The 21325-nt window shown below is 40.3% G+C and overlaps 1 protein-coding gene across 11 annotated transcripts in view; it reads left to right on the plus strand.

Moving 5' to 3' along the window:
• Positions 1-21325, plus strand: part of DTNB (dystrobrevin beta) — a 283356-nt gene that overhangs the window by 226388 nt on the left and 35643 nt on the right. For 10 of the 11 annotated variants that reach the window (XM_081253610.1, XM_081253609.1, XM_081253605.1 and 7 more), the window contains 4 exons: positions 7383-7468; positions 8342-8455; positions 13679-13775; positions 18668-18688. In XM_081253610.1, coding sequence (XP_081109736.1) covers positions 7383-7468; positions 8342-8455; positions 13679-13775; positions 18668-18688 — 318 coding nt within the window. The remainder of the gene's footprint in view (positions 1-7382; positions 7469-8341; positions 8456-13678; positions 13776-18667; positions 18689-21325) is intronic. The other variant, XM_081253611.1, reaches the window with a different exon arrangement.

Here is a 21325-nt window from a genome sequence, read left to right on the forward strand (position 1 = left end):
TGCCACAACTAAAGATCCCACACGCCACAACTAAAGATCCCACGTGCCACAACTAAGACCCGGCACAGCCAAATAAATAAATTTTTAAAAAAAAAAAGACTAAAGCCACAGTAATCAGGAAAGTATGGTATTGGCAAAAGGATAAGCAAATCATCCATAAAATATATGCACACATATAAGGTCAAGTGACTTTCAACAAGGCACAAAAGCAATTCAATTGGGAAAGGAAAATCTTTTTTAACAAATGCTGCTGGAATAACCGTTTATCTGTATGAAAAGAAAGAACAACTGTTTGTATGAAAAGAAAGAAGCTCTACCCCTACCTCACACCATACATAGAAACCAATTTGAAATATATCATAAACTTTAAATGTAAAAGCTAAAACCATAAAGCTATTAAAAGAAAACAGAAAAATATCTTTATGACCTTGGGGCAGGCAAAGAATTCTTAGAGAGGTTATAAGAATCACAAACCATTAGGTCCAGTATTGTTCTGGAGTGGAATTAGGACAGGCAGGCCAAGATCTCGCAGGACAATATTCTACAGTGTTAGTTTTAGAAATGTGTACTAATTTTTGTTTACTTCTTCACAGGGAAATAGACTTATGAAAGCTGTCAATAGAGAGTTTTGCTTTGTTTCTCTCTCAAAACGTAATTTATTCCTTTGGGTTTGTTTAGTCTTCAAAATCTTTTCCTTGAGAATCTAATACTAAGTCATACATCTGACTCTTAACATTCCAACTCTAAAGGTTAGTGAAATGGAACAGAATGGGGGGAAAAATGTCTGGGAAAAAGACTAGTTTTATTTAATTAGTTAAACCCTACACATGCCCTCAATCAGTCACAAATGTTTGTTATTTTAGAACTTAAAATTTATAAATAACATTAATTAAATTTTTTGAAATGGAATAGCATTGTGGTGGATTTTTAAATTTTTAAATTTAAAATTTTAAAAAGTACTATGTAATACCATTATATAGTCTTGTTGACTTTACATAGTACTTTTTAAAATTTGTAAATAAAAGCTCCAAAGCCGTTTGACCCTGAAAAGGAGATCCTAGTACTCCTTTACTGCAAACAAGATAAATCTGTTTACACCTGATAGTTTCTGATGCCAGTTCTCTAATTCATGTGAAAATAATTGTTAGAATGGTCTTGAGACTAAATACTGATATGGCCCCTTTCATCTTCAGTTTATTTTCCTAAGTGTAGTTATCTTATAAATATTGGGTCTCTCAGGAAGGATTCTTCTTAACTAGATTTCTATTAAACAGAAGACTTCTAATCTGCTAATCTCTCACTGATACAAGTGCTTTGCATAAAGTGGGTGTAGTGCTCAAAAGAATTTATTTATAGCCTGCCAGATAGGCTTTGTATTGATTTTTTTTTTTTTCAAAAACCTTCTACAAGAAAGACCATTAAATCATTTTAGCAGCCGGCATTACACCCTGTGAAATGCTCCAGCATCAGACCCTCACGTCTCCCCAGGTGACAGACACGGCCACTGAAACCTCTTCAGGCAGACCCTCAGATAGAGAAATTGTAGGTTGCTTAGATGAGCCAGGAGAGCTAATTTGTTTTCCTGAAGTGCCTAAATTCCATTTTAAAACAACAACAACAAAAATACAGTGTGTGGCAAATCATGGTAATAACAGCAAATCTTAAATTTCATCAAAACATCACTAGCATTAGATGTAGTCAGGTAGTTTTTGTTTATGAAAAAAAATTTTTTTCTTTATGAAAAAATTAAAAACTCATTATGGAAAACTTGGAAGAAAGGTGAAAGGAAAGGGAAACCATTGTCCATTGTCATGCTACCTACATTTACACGTTTTTGAGATTTTTTTTTCACATAGCCCAGTCCCGAACTTCACAGCCTCATCATCGTGTCAGCTGTTCCACCCATGCACCATTCCAGAAATGTCCTTACGGCTTCTTAGAATTAAAGATCAAGAGTATTTTCATGTGGTGTTTTGCACACATTTAATGACTTAAAACCCCTATAAAATAGTCATTGTCAAACCTGGCTACATATTCTAATCTTTTGTGCAACACTTAAAATATATGTAGATTCTTGGCCTTGCCTTAGACCTACTGAATCAGAATCTCTGGGTTTAGTAGGGTCCATTGATTTTAGGTTAAAAAAAAAAAAACTTTCAGTCTTTTGATTTACAGCTAGCTTGGGAACCACTCTCCTAGAAAACATTACTGGGTTTTTGAGAGAGAGAGAGAGGTATTAATAATCCATAGCCCTCCAGTTAGTCTAAGCGAGGTTGGGATGATGGGAAGGCTGCCCTTGGGATGCAGTGAAAGTCTGGTTGATATCAGGCATACCTCTCTGGAACTCATCCTGCCAAGTTCATCCAGATGGGAAACTTCCAGTCTCTCTTTAGGAGGCTCCAGAAATGCATACCAGCAGATTACAGTTTGCTGACTGTGTTGGCTTTCCTTGGTTTTATATTTGCCCAGTTTTGCTCAGTGGGGTCTTGTTCCTTATCCTGTATTTTTCAGATGTGTCTCTATCTCATTAAAGATGATGGAGCTCTGTGAGATTACCTAAACCTAAGAGAATACTAGTGTAACAGAGGAAGGGATCCTCTTCACATCTCTTTCCATAAATATTCCCATTTTACAGACAAGAAAATAAAGGTATATAGTAAAATAAAGTAACTCAAGGTTTACATGCGACTAAGTAGCAAACCCTTGGATTCTTAAGTGGTCCACCTACTTCCATTCTTATCCCACTATAGTAAATCCTCCACTTAGTAGCCAAAGCAGTGTTTGTTTTTAATAAGCTTCATTGTAGAACAATTTTAGATTAAAGAAAAATTATGAAGCTAGTACAGAGAGTTTCCATATAACCCATGTTCCGTTTCCTCTATTATTAACATTTTACCTTAGTATAGCATGTTTGTTGCAATTAATGAGCCAATATCAATACATTATTATTAACTAAAGTCCATGCTTTATTCAGATTTTGTTAGTTTTTACCTGATGTCTTTTCTCCGTTCTGGGGTTCCATCCGAGATACCACATTACATTTTTTTTTTTTTTTTTTTTTTAATTTTTTTTAAAATATTTATTTATTTGGTTGCACCAGGTCTTAGTTGCAACATGTGGGCTCCTTAGTTGTGGCAGGCAGGTTCCTTAGTTGTGGCATGCGAACTATTAGTTGAGACACGCATGTGGGATGTAGTTCCCTGACCAGGGATCGAACCCAGGCCCCCTGCATTGGGAGTGTGGAGTCTTATCCACTGCGCCACCAGGGAGGTCCCCCACATTACATTTAATTGTCATATCTCCTTAGGCTCCTCTGGTCTGTGACAGCTTCTCTGACTTTCCTTGTTTTTTTTGTTTGTTTTTTATTTATTGAAACATAGTTGATTTACAATATTGTGTTAGTTTCAGGTGTACAGCAAAGTGATTTAACTATATATATAGTTATATCCTATATGATAATATATATGATAATCCTATACGATATATAGGATTATTTTCCATTATAGCTTATTACTGACTTTCCTTGTTTTTGATGACCTTGACAGTTTTGAGGAATGTCCCTTAATGGGGATTTGTCTGTTTTTCTCATGATTAGACTGGGATTATGGGTTTTGGGGAGGAAGAGATAAGTGCTATTTTCCTCACGTCACATCATACATATATAGTGTCAACGTAACTTATCACTGTTGATGTTGACCTTGATCACTTGGCTGAGGAAGCTTTTGTCAGGCTTCTCCGACATAAAGTTACTCTTTCGTCCCCTTTCCACACTGTCCTCTTTGGAAGGAAGTCACTATGGACAGGCCACGCTTAAGGAACAGGGAGTTAGGCTCCACCTCCTTGAGGGCAGAGTATGTACATATGTTATTTGGAATTGATTCCATGTTTCCCTGTTCAGAATCCTACAGTGGCTTCACCCCACATTTGGAATGGAATGGAAACTCCACTGCATGATGAAAAGGTCCTTCATGATCTGGGCCCTCCCAGTTTATCACCTGTCCCTGCCTCATAGCTCACGCCACTCCATCAGTACTGACCAGAACATACCAACCTGGAGCACCTGTAGGCCTTTGCCCTTCTTTCTGCCCAGCAAGCCCGACCCTCCCAACCCCCAGACCTTTACCTGGTTTGCTTCCTAAGTTCATTGAGTCTTTCATAACTATATCATTTAAAAAATATTCTGTCTCAGTTTATTCTGTGTCATTACCCTATATTCCTTCATCAAATTTATCACTACTGATGCCATATATATATATATATATATATATATATATATATAACCTACATATATTTATTTATTTACTTATTATTCTCTCCCAATGTAATGTAAGCTACATGAGGGTAGAGGCTGTATTTTATTCACTAATGCATCCCTAGTTTCTGGAATAGTATCTACCACATACTAAGTGCTCAGAAAATATTTGTTGCATAAATGAATGAATGAACTATTTAATTTTTGGAAGAAATCATCTTTAGGGATCTTCTGGCTAAAGTAATCTATGTCTTTATAAACTAACTGTTCCTTCTTTTTCCCTTCAGTGTCCTGGGGGCATTTTAGGAAGGGATACCTGGCTTTTTTTTTTTTTTAAAGGAGTACTGTAGTGTCTAAGATAGTCAATAAATAAAATCCTACATTTCTCTGTTATTTAGTGTACATTCAACTGTGTTTGACATTTGTCTGGGTGAAATAAGCCATCATTCAGCTGTCCACTGGGGGCTCCCCGCTGTTACGTCCAGGTGGAGGAGCTAGGGTGCAGGCTGCTCCAGGTGGGACTGCTGACTAAGGATTTGAATCTTTTTCCACCCCTACTTCTTTATATTTGAGTAACAATGCTTCTTGGTGCCAGAGAATCTTTCCTGGTTAGGAATCACTTGATAATAATTCTTGATTCCTATGTTAACTTCCTCTTTGAAAGATGCTTCAGCATTGCAGTCAGACACTCAAAACTAAAAGGATTCTTTAGAAATTTCCAGTGAAATACTGTAGGGTTTTTGTTTTTTTGTCATTATATGAAACAAATTCCTTTCAGAGCTCATTTCCTCATCTATAATTTTCCCTGGTCCCACTCATAAGGAGCCATTAGTTTTAACTCTAGTCTTCAGGAATTGTAAACCTATTATTCATAGCAGTTTTACTCTGAGGCAAGCCATTTTTCTGAGGTTCAACTCAAGCTCTCACAAGACTGAATAGAATATATAGAGAACTTGCTCAGTTGACTGCTGGTCCACTCTTCTCTGGAGGAAGAAAGGTCAGTTTTTTTCCTTTTAAAGAAGGAAATTACTTGATAATTTGATAAAAGGCTCCCACCCAGATTTGCTATGCTATTTTGCCCCTGTTTATTTAGGAAATTTCACATGAAAAGAATTACTTATTGCATCTTTAAACTCTAGACAGGAAACAAGGTTTCTGCTTCATCGTAGATCATGTTTTGGGAAGAACCAAGAATACTTGGAGTGAAGTGTAACTATACCAGAGCCTTCATTAAGAGCTTCCACTCTGGTTAATCAATAAAAGGGAAATGTCACCTAGTCATCCATTTTCCTATTTTGTGTTGATTGACTTCCGTATTCCAAGGAGGTACGAGGGTCAGACCCAGTAGTGAATATGCAAATCAAAACCATAATGACTCCTCCAAAGAAGATATATAGATGGCCAATAAGCACATGAAAGTATGCTCAACATATTAGTCATTAGGGGAATACAAATCAAAATCACACTCACTAGGATTACTGTGATCAAAAAAATGGATTATAGGGGGCTTCCCTGGTGGCGCAGTGGTTGAGAGTCCGCCTGCCGATGCAGGGGACACGGGTTCGTGCCCCGGTCTGGGAGGATCCCACATGCCGTGGAGCGGCTGGACCCGTGAGCCATGGCCGCTGAGCCTGCGCGTCCGGAGCCTGTGCTCCGCAACGGGAGAGGCCACAACAGTGAGAGGCCCGCGTACCACAAAAAAAAAAAGGACTATAACAACTGTTGGCAGAAAGTGGATAAAATGGACCCCTCATATATTGCTAGTGGGAATGTAAACTGCTACAGCCATGTAGGAAAACAGTTTAGCAGTTGCCCAAAAGGCAGTTACTATATGACCCAGCAGTTCCACTCTTAGATATATACCCAAGAAAAATGAAAGCATGTCTCTACACAGAAACTTGTCCGCAAATGCACATAGCAGCATTATGCAAAATAGCCCGCCAAAATGGGAACCCAGATGTCCCTCAGCTGTTGAATGGATGAACAAAATATGATATATCCATATGGCGGAATATTATTCATCCATAAAAAGAAATGAAGTACTGATACATGCTACAACGTGGATGAACCTTGGAATCATTTGCCAAGTCAAAGAAGCCATACATAAAAGATCACATACTGCATGATTCCATTGGTATGAACTGTCCAGAATAGGCAAATCCATAGATAAAGAAATTAGATTAGAAGTTGTCACAAGATGGTGGAAGGGAAATGGGGAGTGACTGTGGGTTTCTTTTAGGGGTGATAAAAATGTCCTGGAAGTAGATAGTGATGATGGGCTCACAACCTCATAAATATAGTTTAAAACCACTGAATTGTATACTTTAAAAGGGTAGGTTTTAAGGCATGTAAATTATATCTCAATTTTTTAAAAAACCCCACAATTAGGTACTTCACGCCCACTAGGATGGTTAAAACCAAAAAGACAATGACAAGTATTGGTGAGAATGTGGAGAAATTGGAACCCTCATTCACTGTTGGTAGGACTGTAAAATGGTTCAGCCACTTTGGAAAACAGTTTGACACTTTCTCAAAATGTTAAATACAGAGTTATCATATAACTCTGGAATTCCACTCGTAGGGATTTACCCAAGACAGATGAAAACATATATCAACACAAAGATTTGTAAATGAGAGTTCAGAGCGGCTTCATTTGTGATAACCAAAAGCTGGTAACAATGAAATACTATTCAGCAATAAAAAGGAAGGAACTCCTGATGCATGGAGCAACATGGATGGACCTCAGAAATACCATGCTAAGTGGAAGCCAGAAACCAAAGTCTGCATGTTGTATGATTCCATTTATATGAAGTTTCTAGAAAAGGCAAAACTGTAGACAGAAAGATCACTGGTTGCCTGTGGTTGGGGATGGGAGTGGAAGTTGACTACAGACTGGCATGAGGGAACTTTCTGTGGTGGTGAAAGATGTTCTAAAACTGGACTGTGGTGATTGGTTTGCATAACTGTTTAAATATACGAAGACTCATTGAATTGTACACTTAAAACGGGTGGATTTTATGGTATGTAAATTATACCTCAAAAATCTGTTTTAAAAAAAAGTCAACAGTCCATCTGGGCCTCTGGATATATTTGAATAAAGAAAAAAAACCTTTCTTCTTCCTCACTCTAGACCCGTCCTCCCACCGACTTGAGCTTTAACTTTGATGCCAACAAACAACAAAGACAGCTTATTGCAGAACTGGAAAACAAAAACAGGTAAGAATGCAGAGGTCAAGCCAGTTTCTGAAGCCCAAGATTATCACGTGAGTATCTGATTCTCATTTTCCTTGCAGTCTAGGTGGGTTTTGACCACAAAGGAAGATCCCACCTCAGTGAAGATAGGCCAGCCCAAGTCCAGTACATGCCCTGGACACTAATTTGTATCTCTCTGCCTGCTGTTCATTCTGGTAGTCCAAAACCCCGCTCAGGTGCTCTCAGGTAGATTCTTTTTCTCACCCACCAGTGTGTTCCCCTCCCATTCCTTTCTCCACTCTACTCCCAGGAGCCTTTGCTCTGTCTTGTCATCTTGTCCTGGCCCACGATGCAGCACGCGACTGTCTGGTCTCTCACTGAAAAGCCATTTACAGGCTTGGCGACCAGACAACACACCATCGTGCACTGAAAAAGCAGAAACCAGGACAAGGAGATTGGTCATAATGTAACAGGCACAGTGGAGGAAGTGGCAACCATCAGATCTCGGGGTGGGAGTGGGGTTCAGGAGAAGAAGGGAGACAGAGGAAGACTTGAGGGGAGTTAGCACAAGACTTGCATTAGAAGGTTGCAAGTTCCCCCCAGACAGGAACAGACTCTTCTATTGATAGTTGTCATTTTTCTTCTGTGGAAATTTTTCAAGTTCTTGAGAAGAGGGTTTGTAGGACTTTTTCTACCGCAAAGGATTGTTTCATTGAGGAAACATCGAGTGCAGCAATTTTAAGACGGTGTCCATTTCACATCTTGGTCATTCAGAAACAATCAGAACAAGATTGGTAGAGGCAGCACGACTAGAATAAAAATTTCTAACGGAAAAAAAAGAGAGGGAGCGAGCTGTGAAGCCGCACGTGGCCATCTCTTTTTCATCCATCTCTCTAGAGAGATCCTGCAGGAGATTCAGCGTCTCCGTCTGGAGCATGAGCAGGCTTCCCAGCCCACCCCGGAGAAGGCCCAGCAGAACCCCACACTGCTGGCAGAGCTGCGGCTGCTGAGGTAAGTGGGGAAGCTGCACCACTGTCCCCAAGTTATAATCTGCTACAGTAGGAATTCATATCTCAGGAAACCAAACTAGTGGGTTAGAATCTGTTTATCGGTATAACTAGTCATGTTAGAACAAACAGCTAAAGCATTCCACTCATTCTGTTACTGCTTCAGATGTTTGAGCCCCTTTATTAATCACTGTGAAATCTCCTGCCTTCATTTCAGAACTAGGTAAACATCAGTTGCAGTGTTTATACTTTTGTGATTGCTTTAGGAAGACCATTGTGCTGCACTCAATCTTCTTATGTTGCAAATTAGTCTGACTTTAGAGACTCCTGGCAGGAGTAACCCTCTCCCTGTCCTTTGAGTATGTTCTCCTGCACTTCATAGGCAAAACAGGGAACTCCTCTGAGATGTGAAACCAAGTGGGAATCCCTTGCACCGTGGCTGTGGTACCTTCTACCTCAACATAAGTATAAACTGTCTCAAGGATCAAGAGACTAAGGACGTAGGATCAGGCTGGGGGTAGAGAGCAACTTCAGCTCCCACTTGGTGCTGTTTTGGAGGGAATGAGGGCATCTTCCAGAGGGTCTAACGTGAGCGTGATCTGAGCAAAGTTATTAGGGTCTTATTTCCTATCGGTCTTAGAAAGATGTGTGTATACTCTTTGTAAGTGAAGACATTATGGAAACTGAGTGACTTGATTGTCACCAGACCTCTAGATTTCCAAATAGTGGGTTATTTCTGTTTAGGTTGTAACATTTGATGTTCTGCAGTTGATTTTTTTTTTGGTTTTTTTTTTGTTTGTTTTTTTGTTTTTTGCTGTACGCGGGCCTCTCACTGCTGTGGCCTCTCCCGTTGCGGAGCACAGGCTCCGGACACACCGCACAGGCTCCGGACACACAGGCTCCACGGCCATGGCTCGCGGGCCCAGCCGCTGCGCGGCATGTGGGATCTTCCGGGATAGGGGCACGAACCCGTGTCCCCTGCATCGGCAGGCGGACTCTCAACCACTGCGCCACCAGGGAAGCCCTCTGCCGTTGATTTTTAATGCGCTGTCACCTGGGATTCTGCATAGCCAAATGTCCTTTCTTAGTGCTTCCTTTGGCTTAGGTCAACTCATCAAGAATTTAAACCACGCAGATGAAAATCATTAGAGATACAGAGATTCCCATTCTCCTAAAAATTCATTTTAGTTTCTGAATTTATTAGGAACTGGGCTGAGATTTTGGTTGCTCTGGGTCCACTGTCACACATTTGAGATATCAGCATGGTTGGTGTCACACTAGGGAGGATGGGAAAGCAAAAGCTGCTGACTCAGGTAGAGCATAACTCTGAGCTCTCAGTGTAAGATACAGCTGTTTGCTTTCTCCACCTCAGCTCAGGCACAAGTGACTATTTCGTATCTAGAAAAGCAAAAAACTGTCACACTTTAGTTTAACTATCGCTGGAACTAGGATTGCTGAAAGGGCTTCTTTATGCTAGAGGGATCTGAAAAAACTGTAGATTTAGTAGGCAAAGGGCTGAATCCAGCGCTGTGACATAAGGCAGTAAGAAACAGGAATTTAATCTAAATCCAAGGAAGGTCTAAATCCTGAGAAATCAGAAAGTATTTAATCTCAAAAGCAGCTTGTAGGGCTTCCCTGGTGGCGCAGTGGTTGAGAGTCCGCCTGCCGATGCAGGGGACACGGGTTCGTGCCCCGGTCCGGGAAGATCCCACATGCCACAGAGCGGCTGGGCCCGTGAGCCATGGCCACTGAGCCTGCGCGTCCGGAGCCTGCGCGTCCGGAGCCTGTGCTCCGCAACGGGAGAGGCCACGACAGTGAGAGGCCCGCGTACCGCAAAAAAAAAAAAAAAAAAAGCAGCTTGTATACCACTGAAAAAAGAGTGACTATCTAATAAGTTTGCTGAATTAATTGGTCATGCATAAGGACAAACATATTGGCTCTCTTCATCACACTATATACAAAAACACCACCCAATGGATTAAACACGGAGACAAAAAATGTTAAAACTTCTAGAAGAAAACGCAGGAGAGTTTCTTTAGGGTTTTGGAATAGAAAATAATTTCTCAGAATTACTAGCCATGAAAGAAGTTGGTATATTCATCTATATTAATATACGAACTTTTGTTTATCACAAGACACATAAAGGGCAAAATTCATTTGTAGGTTCTGACATCCTTCTGGTTTTGATGAATATACATGAATCCAGGAACTGCCAATGCCCAGCTAGTATAATAAAACAAGATAGAGAATTTCATCCCTAGGGTTACTGGTTATGAATCCTGACCACCAAGATTGTCTTTTCCCCTTCATTATTTTTAATGATATATTTGTCATTATAATAATATATGACAAATGTGTGAGATATGAAGCATAATGATAAAATGAACACCCAGGAACTCACATCCTACTTGAGAATTCATATATTGCTAAAGCCATGTCATCTGTAAAAGTGCCCCCCTTATTCCACTTCCTTGCTTCTGCCTTCCCCACAGAGCTAACCTCTATCCAGAATTTGGTTTATCATTCCCTTGCTTTTTTTTTTTTTTAATATTTATTTATTTGGTTGCACCGGGACTTTGTTGCGGCACGCATGTGGGATCTAGTTCCCCGGCCAGGGATCGAACCCAGGCCCCCTGCATTGGGAGCATAGAGTCTTAACCACTGTGCCACCAGGGAAGTCCCAATTCCCTTGCTTTTTAAAACAGTATTGTCAAGTATGTGTGTATGCCCACGTGATAAAGTGTTTAATTTTGCTTTTTGTTTTTTGAGCTTTATAGAAATGGTATTCCATGTAGTCTTCTGGGACATTTTTCCCCCTTAATATTACTCTTTAGGAGCCTTCCATGTTGTTGCATGTAGCTGTAGTTCATTCATTTTTGCCACATATTATAATTATTTGAGCATGCACAGCACAAAGAAAGAGTACTGCATCCAGGCTTGGGGGTTCAGGGAAGAAAGGCTCTCTAGAAGGTTGAATGAGTCAACTCCTCCTTATTGAGTTTATACCTGCACTGGAAATTTAGGGAGTATGAAGACGAGAGGACAATGATTCTATCTTAAAAATTTATAATCTAGTTTTGGAAACAAAACTTAAAATAATCTGCTAGTCAGTTAAATAATATTGTACAATGTTAATAAATAGTATGGATATTAGAAGAAATGTGAGTAGGGAAAGGCGCACACACACACACACACACAGGCAAGAAGCAATTTGACCCTTGAAAGTGCTGGAATTTGGGCTGGACCATGAAAGGTAGGTGTGGTTTGAATGGCGTGTAGGACAAAACATTTAAGATTAGAAGCAGAGTTGGGGTTCAGCAAGATTCCCCAATAACTATGACACATTTCAGACAGGGGAAGGAGTCTTGGAGCTAAGAATTTGTTTTCAGTCATCCAGTGAATTAATCTTTAGAGTGCCAATGATGGGAGATAAAATTAGTTGGATAATTGAGACCAGATTCTGAGAGCCTTAAGTGATAGGTCATTGGAAATCCTTGGAGGGCTTCAAATAATGATTTCATTAAGTTCACTAGATGTTAATTGAGTCCACACTGGATGCGTGATATTCTCTTAATCATTAAATATATGCAAAGATGAGTAAGATCATCCCCTGACCTCAAGGATTTTGCATCATGGTAGGAGTGACAGCAATTGAAGGTAAAATAAATTAAGTGCCACAGAGAAGCACCAATTGCTATGTGATTAAATAAGCAGGATCCTATACCTACTGAAGTAATCAGGAATAGCTTCCTGGAAAGAGTGACATTTGGGATGGACACTAAGGAGTGAATAACATTTGGAAGAGAGTAAGGGAATACTCACTTGTAAAATGATGCAGTCTGCTTAGGGAGAAGTGAACCATGGCTGGAGGTCCGGACATGGAAGGGGAAGGGAAGTAAGGAACTAAGGTTAGGAATGTAGATAGGGTCTGGAGCAGCACTCTCTGATAGAAATATAATGTAAGCCGTATATGTACCAAAATTTTTCTAACAACCATGTTGAAAAACAAAGGAAATAGGTGTCACTAAAATTAACACTATCTTTTATTTAACCTGTGGGAATAGAAAGATAGACATGTGATTTCCAAGAATCATCTGAATTGGGTGACTGATTGAATATAGGGAATGAACAGGAAAGTATCAAAGAGGACTGAGTTTTTCAGCCATGACAGATAGAAGAAAAAGTAGGAGAGAGAGGGAAATTGAGAAGAGAACCATTTAGGGAGGAAAGTCTCAAGTTTGGTTTCGGACAGATTGAGCTAGACTTGATGACGTGAAATCTGTCCTCAGGGAAACAAGAAATCTGTCCTCAGATTTCTCTTAGACACAGAGTCATCCTGATGTCTGTCATACTTTTTGAACTTGATGTGTGGTTCTGGAAGCACTGACTCCTGAACCCTGTCTTCCCTGAGCAGTTTTCATACATGTTTTTCCACTGGTAATTTAAATTTGGACTAGTTTTATGTATAAGTGAGGCATTTGGCTTCCTAAAGAATTTTTTAAATCACTTTAATAATATTAACAATACTTTTTCACTGTATGGCAATGTATACTTTCCAAAGCATTTTTTTAAAATTTATTTATTTATTTATTTATTTATTTATTTATTTATTTATTTTTGGCTGCGTTGTGTCTTCGTTGCTGCACGTGGGCTTTCTCTAGTTCCGGCGAGCGGGGGCTACTCTTCGTTGTGGTGTGCGGGCTTCTCATTGCGGTGGCTTCTCTTGTTGCGGAGCACGTGCTCTATATGCACAGGCTTCAGTAGTTGCAGCACACAGGCTCAGTAGTTGTGGCGCACGGGCTTAGTTGCTCCGCGGAATGTGGAACCTTCCCGGACCAGGGCTCGAACCCATGTGCCCTGCATTGGCAGGTGGATTCTTAACCACTGTGCCACCAGGGAAGCCCTCCAAAGCATTTTTACATACTATTCTCACAGCAGTAAAGAAAAGTGGGCAAAACAGATATTATCACCATTTTATATATCCAGTATCGGAACTTAAATGATTTGCTCAGCATCTCATACACTGGAAGTAACAGAATCAGGTCTAAAACCCATTTCATCTGACCTTCGACGACTCTTTGAGGATCATTTTATCTTCATTTTCTTTTTTTTTTATATTTGTTCAGTAGCACATTACAATTTTTAATATTTTTAAATTACAGTGTCTTTTTGTGATCTAAGTGCCCTTCCATCTCTTCATTTCTCATGAGCTTTTCCTCTCCGACAGGCAGAGGAAGGATGAGCTGGAGCAGAGGATGTCAGCGCTGCAGGAGAGCAGGCGGGAACTGATGGTCCAGCTGGAAGGGCTGATGAAGCTGTTGAAGGTAAGAGCAGCAGCCGCTCAGGTCTCCTCCCACCTCCCAGCTCTTCTTGTCCATCTTCACCTGCACTTCAGCTTCTGCCTCCCTGTGATGTCAGACAGGATGAGGCTAAAAGGTTAACTCTTGCTGCCCAGACTCAGTTTTCAGGTAGACCTCCATAAAGTTAACCTAATTCAGTATAAAAGTTATCTAAATTAGTGTAAAGCCTGATTACAAAAAATTAGTAACTGGAACTAATGTCCTTGAATAGTTGCTTTTATGAATTAATAAGAATGTTTATAAATCGGATATTAGCTATGTGAAATGAATATTTCTCAACTATATAAAGTTTAAGACAAGTTTCAAATATTCTACCTAAATGCGTAACAAGTATTGTGTCCTATTTTAATAAGTATTACAGAGGCAAACCAAAGTAATCAACCAACTCTAATCCATAATTTTACTCTATTAGGAACAATAAAATAGCAGCTAGCTCTAGGTTTGGTATATTGGGGCTTGAATAAATCTAGAATAATTCAGGCCTCACTATCTATTTTTAGTGAAAAATATATTACAGCCCCTACACCCTAGAGCAGACAAAGGCACACTTGGCATTTAAATGTCCTCACCTGGATGATTTGACTGGCACTGAACAGAAATATTTACCCAGCTCTGTAGCAGCAATACCAGGACATATTTGTTTATGCTATAAATTCCTAAGGTCTGTCTATACTGTGAAACCATTGTATTTCATGGTATGACACAGAATGGAAATCACAGTGTAGAGTACCTCAACAGGCAGGCTGAGGGGGTAGATTTAATCCTGTGATAAAGTGGAGTCTTTAAAGGTTTTGAAAACAATAGTTTAGGAAAATGTACATAGCAGGTTGGGAAGAGGAGAAACTAAAGGAGAACAGGAAGCTATTGAAATCATCCAGACCCGAAGTGACAAGGGTCTAGACTAGGAGGGGTAGCCCAGGAACATGTCAGCTTGAAGAGTTTTCTTCAACTTCTCCATTCTAAACCAGTCCTTTAATAATAAAGCTAGTGGGTATTGAGCAACTTGGGTAAATGGAGTGTTTGTGTTTTAAACTGACTTTTGGCTTGCTCAAGACAATCACTTCTTTTAGTCTTGAGCTGAGTTGAGTTTTTTCTAGCTTTGGTCCTGGGTATTTGGGGTATTTTGGGACGTGTTTCTTCATTAACCCTGTTAGCAGGATTTCTCCTGAGAAATATTTTGTCTAAATGGGTCTTGTTTAAAGAAAACCTTATGCGTAAAACCTGGCCCAAATCCTTCAAATAGTTGTCAAGTATCCAGCTAAGCAACCCAATCAGCCACTCAAGAGAGCAGAGAGGTACTTAAATACATTTGGCCCGTGTAACATCTGGAGCCATGTGGGGCTTTGAAAGCCCTGCCGTTGTGGGGTTAGTCCACCCACAGGACAGAAGGTCATAGGGGATTCACCTACCTTTCAGAAAAATGTTCTCAAATATTACCCAAACATAGATGGGAAGGTACCCTTTTTGTAAAAGGCAAAAAGGTTTATGCAAACTGAAGGGAAGTCAGAATGCATTTCCCCTAAGTATCACAGTAAGCTTTCCCGTCAGCTGGTTGCCCTCAGTGTTCCTTAGAGTTCCTGGCTCAGGTCCCATGTGCATTCCTAAGACCTTGTCATGTACCTCTGACATTTGCATTCAAGGCCTAAGCAGAATGAGCTGATGTCTCGAACTGTATTCCCAAGCCCTGAGTTTCTTTGTATTCCCAGCTGTTGTCTTACAGTTACAATTTCTGTAAAATAACCAAGACCCCACTGCTCTGTTCTGTAGGATATCCTACCAAGTTCTTAAAAGCCTTATTATTTACCCACCTGACAGGCTGAGGTCATCCAGAAAGGGAAGAAGAATTGCAAACATAAACCAGGAATGTTGTCTTTTTATCCATTGATTAAGAGTCATGTTTAGGGTATGTGGTGTATAATGGTGACTAAGACTCAATCCCTGTCACCAAGGAGTATCAGAGACCTTCTTATTGTTGTTGTTTTTTTCCTAATGACATAATGTAGACTGACACTCAAGTACCCATGTTTCAGAATGTATCTTTTCTTTACATTTTTTCACCTAATTAATGAGTATATATGGATAACCTCTACCTCAGACTTCTTATTTAATCTAGAAATAGTTGTGTGATGGTGTTTTAGTTTCTAAATTATGTTCCCAGTATTTTTCTGCCTCATTTTCCATTTTTCCAATATTGCTTTTGAAATGCATTTACCAGATGAATTCTGTAGTTTTAAATTTTAACCTCATATGCAAATGAGGTTTTGAATATAAATTTTTTTATATAGATGACTACAGTGGCTATGGCGTTACTTTGGCCATCTAGCCAGATATCCCCAATGTGACGGGTCTCCCATGTGTTTAGGTGATTTGAGCAGTCCTAGATTTGCACTTTATAATTAAGACATTATTACCCCCTTTAAATCAAGTTGGCTCCTATACCTTGTCACCAGGTACCTTGTCACCAGGTACTGACCCCAACTGACTAATTGATAACAAAAAGGTTCTAAGACCTTATATCTGACCTGTTTACTGTGTTGACAAAGCCTTCAAAGGTATATCTGATTAACTTTGTGAGTTTGGATTATACAACACCATCCTAAGTAACACTTTGCCAAAGTCCACCCTCTCCCAATCCCAGTGCACATGGGGGGCCTGTAAGTCCTGAAAACACTGCCCTGTCCACTCTCTCCATCCTAACCTGACGTGTCTACTGCAGATTATAATGATTTTATATCAATGGATAAACTATATACAGCAAAGTCACCAAATGTACAAACATGAAACATCGCCTTCTGAATTTTTCTTTTTTTTTTTAACATCTTTATTGGAGTATAATTGCTTTAAAAAAATATGGAACGCTTTATGAATTTGCATATCATCCTTGCGCAGGGGCCATGCTAATCTTCTCTGTATCGTTCCAATTTTAGTATATGTGCTGCCAAAGCGAGCACTGAATTTTTCTATTCTGTTGAACCAAGGTAATATTGTCTCCAATACCAAACCTGGAGAAAACAGTGAAAATAGGGAGGTGTTTTAGAAACAGTTCTAAGAAATTACATACTGGTCTTTTGATCTCAAATGCAATTCCAGCTTGTCAGGATTGCCCCATCCCTCCCCTACCAATTTCCATTTCAACATTTAGTGCCAGCAATAAAAACACATTTTTAATTGTTTAATAACTCTTCTACGGCTGGTTGCTTTGCCTAGTGAATGGAAGAAAAGTGTTCTGCCTCAGGGAAGCCTGACTAGGCAGGGAGATCACTTCCCAACTGTAAAACTCTAACCCCTTCTCACTGGAGCCATGCATGCCAGACGCAAAAGCTAAAAGATGCTAACTCCTTCAGGCTAACTCAGTGAACGCACAGGGCCCTCTTTGCCAGGGTGCCTGTGATATTAGGTTTGGCCAAGCATCTAGCAGCTGGTTTTGATAATGAAGAACATCTTCTGGTGCTGAGTTGGGAGTCTCCTCAAGAGATTTCTTGGTGCCCATTTAATTTCTAGTGCATGTCTCTCCCTTGCGGGAATAAAATGACTTTCTCCAAATTCTTACTTTCCCTCTCCCTTTCGTAATTCCTTGGCTTTACTGAAATCATTCTCTCCATTGCACCCAGATCTGCAGACTGAGAAGCACTCATCCATTCCCAAGACTTCCTACACACATGTTTAGTAAAGGCAGTCTGCACGGATGGATCCAATTTAAATAGAACCATTGCAACAGATTTTAGATCTGTGTATTTGGGGCAAAGAGCAGAGGCGTCCTGACCACAGTTACCCATGATGAGGCACAGAAAAAGGAAACAAAGAGACCCATTAAAAGACAGAGTAACTGAGAAGCACAAGACTGAGGAGAGAGGAACTCGGAAGTGTTTATCTCATCTTCATCGTGCTTCCTTCTTCAGTGTCTAGAGGTGCATTCTGAGAGCTGAGAGTTAGCAAGGGCCTGCTCTGAGCACCGTCATAAGGCTCTGAAAGACAGAGACCATGTCTTACCTTCATGTTTCCAGTGCTTCATGCATAGGGAGCATTAAACGAACCTTTGTTCAACTAATGGGACACAAGGGTCAAGAATTCTTTTTGAAAAGCCTCTTAGGGCCTTGAAACAGTTCCGGTTTATAGGGGGAAGGGGATGTATGTGCATCCTTGAAAAGAACCACACAGCAGCCAAAAGCTCCAAAAGTGGAAGACAGGGGACTAAATAAGAGAATCTGTAGTCAGATGGAATTTCCAGTTTCTAGGAAGTTCTTAAGAGCAGTGGTTCTCAAACTAGCAGGATTCAGAATCCACTGAAAGTTTCATGAAACAGTGCTGCCCCCACCCCCAAGAGTTTTGATTCCATTGGTCTAGGGGGAGACGGGGCAAAGCATGCATCTCTGACAAGTTTCCAGATGCTGCTGCTACTGGTCTATCTATGTTCTGCACTTTGAGAACCACTGACTTAGAGAAATGTACCTAACATATGTGGATATTGTGAATCGTGAAACAGAGTGATCACGGAGCTTTTGAGTCATGGTTGAGCTGCTTCTTTCAGTTTACCCTAAATAGTGATATGACCTTGGGCAAGTCAGGCTCTCTAGGGCTTTTTCGTGTATAAAAGGGGAAGTTGGACTAGAGGGTTTATAAAGTTCTTTCCTTCTAACTCTAGAAGTTAGCATTTAAAGAACTGGATGGGGCAGAGGCTTGCCATTTGCTCTGTCCAACTGATGATGCTCTGATGGTGGTCAGGCCCTTGGATCTCTAAACCCATGGGCCTGGCCTGGTTTGCCCTTTTCTGTCATTTTTTTCCAGTTGTTCGTGGTGATGGACATTAATTTCTCTCCTTTTTCCCCTCTACCGTTTTTCGTCTTCACCACCTCTAGGAGGAAGAGCAAAAGCAGGCAGTAAGTGAACTTCAGAATTCTCCACCTGACTCTTGCTTCTTTTGCATGTTCTTCTTTTCCTCATACTTTCTCCTCTCCTCCCTCTACCAAGATCATCTCTGCGGAATTGGTTATGTGTAAAAAAAAAACCCTTAGCAGTTCTCTCCGTGGTGTTGTAAAATGGCCTAAAAGGCCACGTCATGTTTACCTAGTAGAGCATGTTCTTATTTGAAACCAGAGCTTGTTGAATTTGTTTTCAAAGTACACATCTGTTGTGTTTATTTAAATATGCATGACTAGCCAGGCTACAGTTACATTTTCCTGCACTTACATTCTCTGCTGCTTCATGATTAGGCTGACTTTAATTGCTTGAAACAATTTTCAGGGTGGTGGGAGTGACCTCAGGGTTAAATACGATGTCATGAATGACTGTGCATGAAAATGAGTCGTTCTTTTGATAACGTTAGATGTCCTTTAGTCTTGAACAGTCTTCTGGATGTTCCAGCTCCAGTAGCCTTCTTAACAAAGTTACCAATGAAAACTAAGTGACTGATCATGCTGTAAGTGATTTCCTGTTCAAAGCCCACTCCAGAGGGACCTCTGGTTTTTCTGAGCTGCATGGTGTTTAGGGAAAGTTTATGTTTGTTTTTATTTTCCCTGACAGCCACTAACCCACGCAGGAAAATCAATTGAGGGCTTATCCACAATGATAAGACTATATGTTTATATCATATAGTAAGGTTTTCAAGGCATACATTTTTCACACAAACTAAAGCTGATTTTTAATTTACCTCAGGGCTTCTCTTTAAAGAAAGAAATGTGAAATGTGTAATTCAAAAAATGTACTCATTTCTTATTTCAAAAAGCAAGTGTATCCATGTTTCAGATTAAGAATAGGAATATAAAGCATTATATTTTCTATTATTTCCAGTTAGGAAAGCAATGGAGTCATAGGGTAAAAGGGAGAGGAAAGGAAGGAAGAGATGGGTAAGGAGGGGAGGAGGCAAGAGAAGAGGAACGGAGACTGTCAGGAAGAGGGAAAGAAGACAGAGCATGATGTCAGGGTAGGCTAACAACCCGTACATCTCAATGACTTTAATGTAACAAAATTTTATTTTTGTCTGTGCTTTATTTGGTTTTGTTTTTTCCTCATTCACACATAATTTATTACTTTAATCTTATGGCACTTTTGTATCAATAGGTACATTCACATGGGCAAAGCAGGAGAAAACCAGGATGGAAAGTCAAGCCCAGCCATTAAATGCTTCTGCCAGGAAGTGACACACATCACTTCCACTCCATTTCACTGGCCAAAGCAAGGCACATGACCACACTTAACTTCAGTGGAGGCAGGGAAGTATAATCCTCCAGTTTGCTTAGAAGAAGTAGAGAGAGAAGCAAGTACTGGTAATGCCTGCCACAAACCAGAGGATGAGTGAGATTGTGTTGGCGGGAGGGAAAGAAAATATCTGTTCTTCCTGTTCCCTTCTCCCTTCCTTTCCCTGACAGCCTCATCGCCTTGCTGTGACCACACCCTTCCTGCAGATCAGGGTATCACCTGACCTGTAGTTTCTGGCACCGGCATTCCCCTCCTTTTATTCATCCCTCTGTGCCCCAGAGATGTGCTTTACAGGTAAACCACTTGCTGGGAACTTCCTCCAGCAGTCCACCCAGACTAGCATCTCATGATCCCTCTGTGAATGGGCCAGCTCAGAGCAAAGCATGTAATCGGGCACACCCACACCCCACCTGAGAATACCTTTCAGAGGAGGGCAAACATTATGGATATTTATGTTAATGGCAGCAGCAAGGGCTTCCAAGAGACACTTCAATTTTTTAAAATTTTATGGATTACTGTGTACTCCAAGAACCAGAAATTATCACTGCTGTCATATTATTTCAGGTCAATTTAAAGCTGATCTTGAACAGACAGGGGATTAAATAACAACATGATCATTCCAGTGACCTTTGATTGTGTGTGAGATCAACTTCCCCTTGAGGTTGGCAAAACGAGAAGCTACACCCAGATCACTGAAGCCTGCCACTAACGAACCGCTGGTGTGTGTGTGTTGGGAGTTCTCGGTGGCTTGTGTGCGTGTGTTGGGAGTTCTCGGTGGCTGAGGTCCTGAGCTCATGTTCTAGTCCTCACTGTCCCAGGGGACCGTCCAGAGCATGAATTTGTACAAATTGTTTTTCGCTCATGTTTCCCCACTATGGTGAGGTAAGACATTCTGCTCTGTGGATATAGGTAGAAATTTCCTCTGTCCACATCACAGGTTTAAACTGTACCCACCTAAGGCTCAGCAATGAGGCTCAAATGTGAACTGAATGGCTTTGCATAGTTCAACATTTTTAATATGTACAGCTGGAAAGACTATAAAGCTTTAGAACTCAAGCGTCTGCTTTAATCTATATCATTACCGCGTGAGGCACCAAAAGGTATTTACCACAGAGCTTAAGTCGTAACCCTTTCTTCCTCCCAGATTCTGGCTGGTATAGTTTAATTTCTTCCCTATCAAAATGTATTACCCTATATGAGTCATAAAATAATTGTAAGACTTTTTAAATGAAGAATTTACTAGACATCTTCCCCAAACTAGCTCTGTAAATCCATTATAGAGAACTTTTTATGCAGTTTGCCTTCTTCATTCCCTTTCA

This window comes from Mesoplodon bidens, assembly GCF_964165515.1.
Source record: "Mesoplodon bidens genome assembly, chromosome: 14".
Taxonomy (NCBI): Eukaryota; Metazoa; Chordata; class Mammalia; order Artiodactyla; family Ziphiidae; genus Mesoplodon; species Mesoplodon bidens.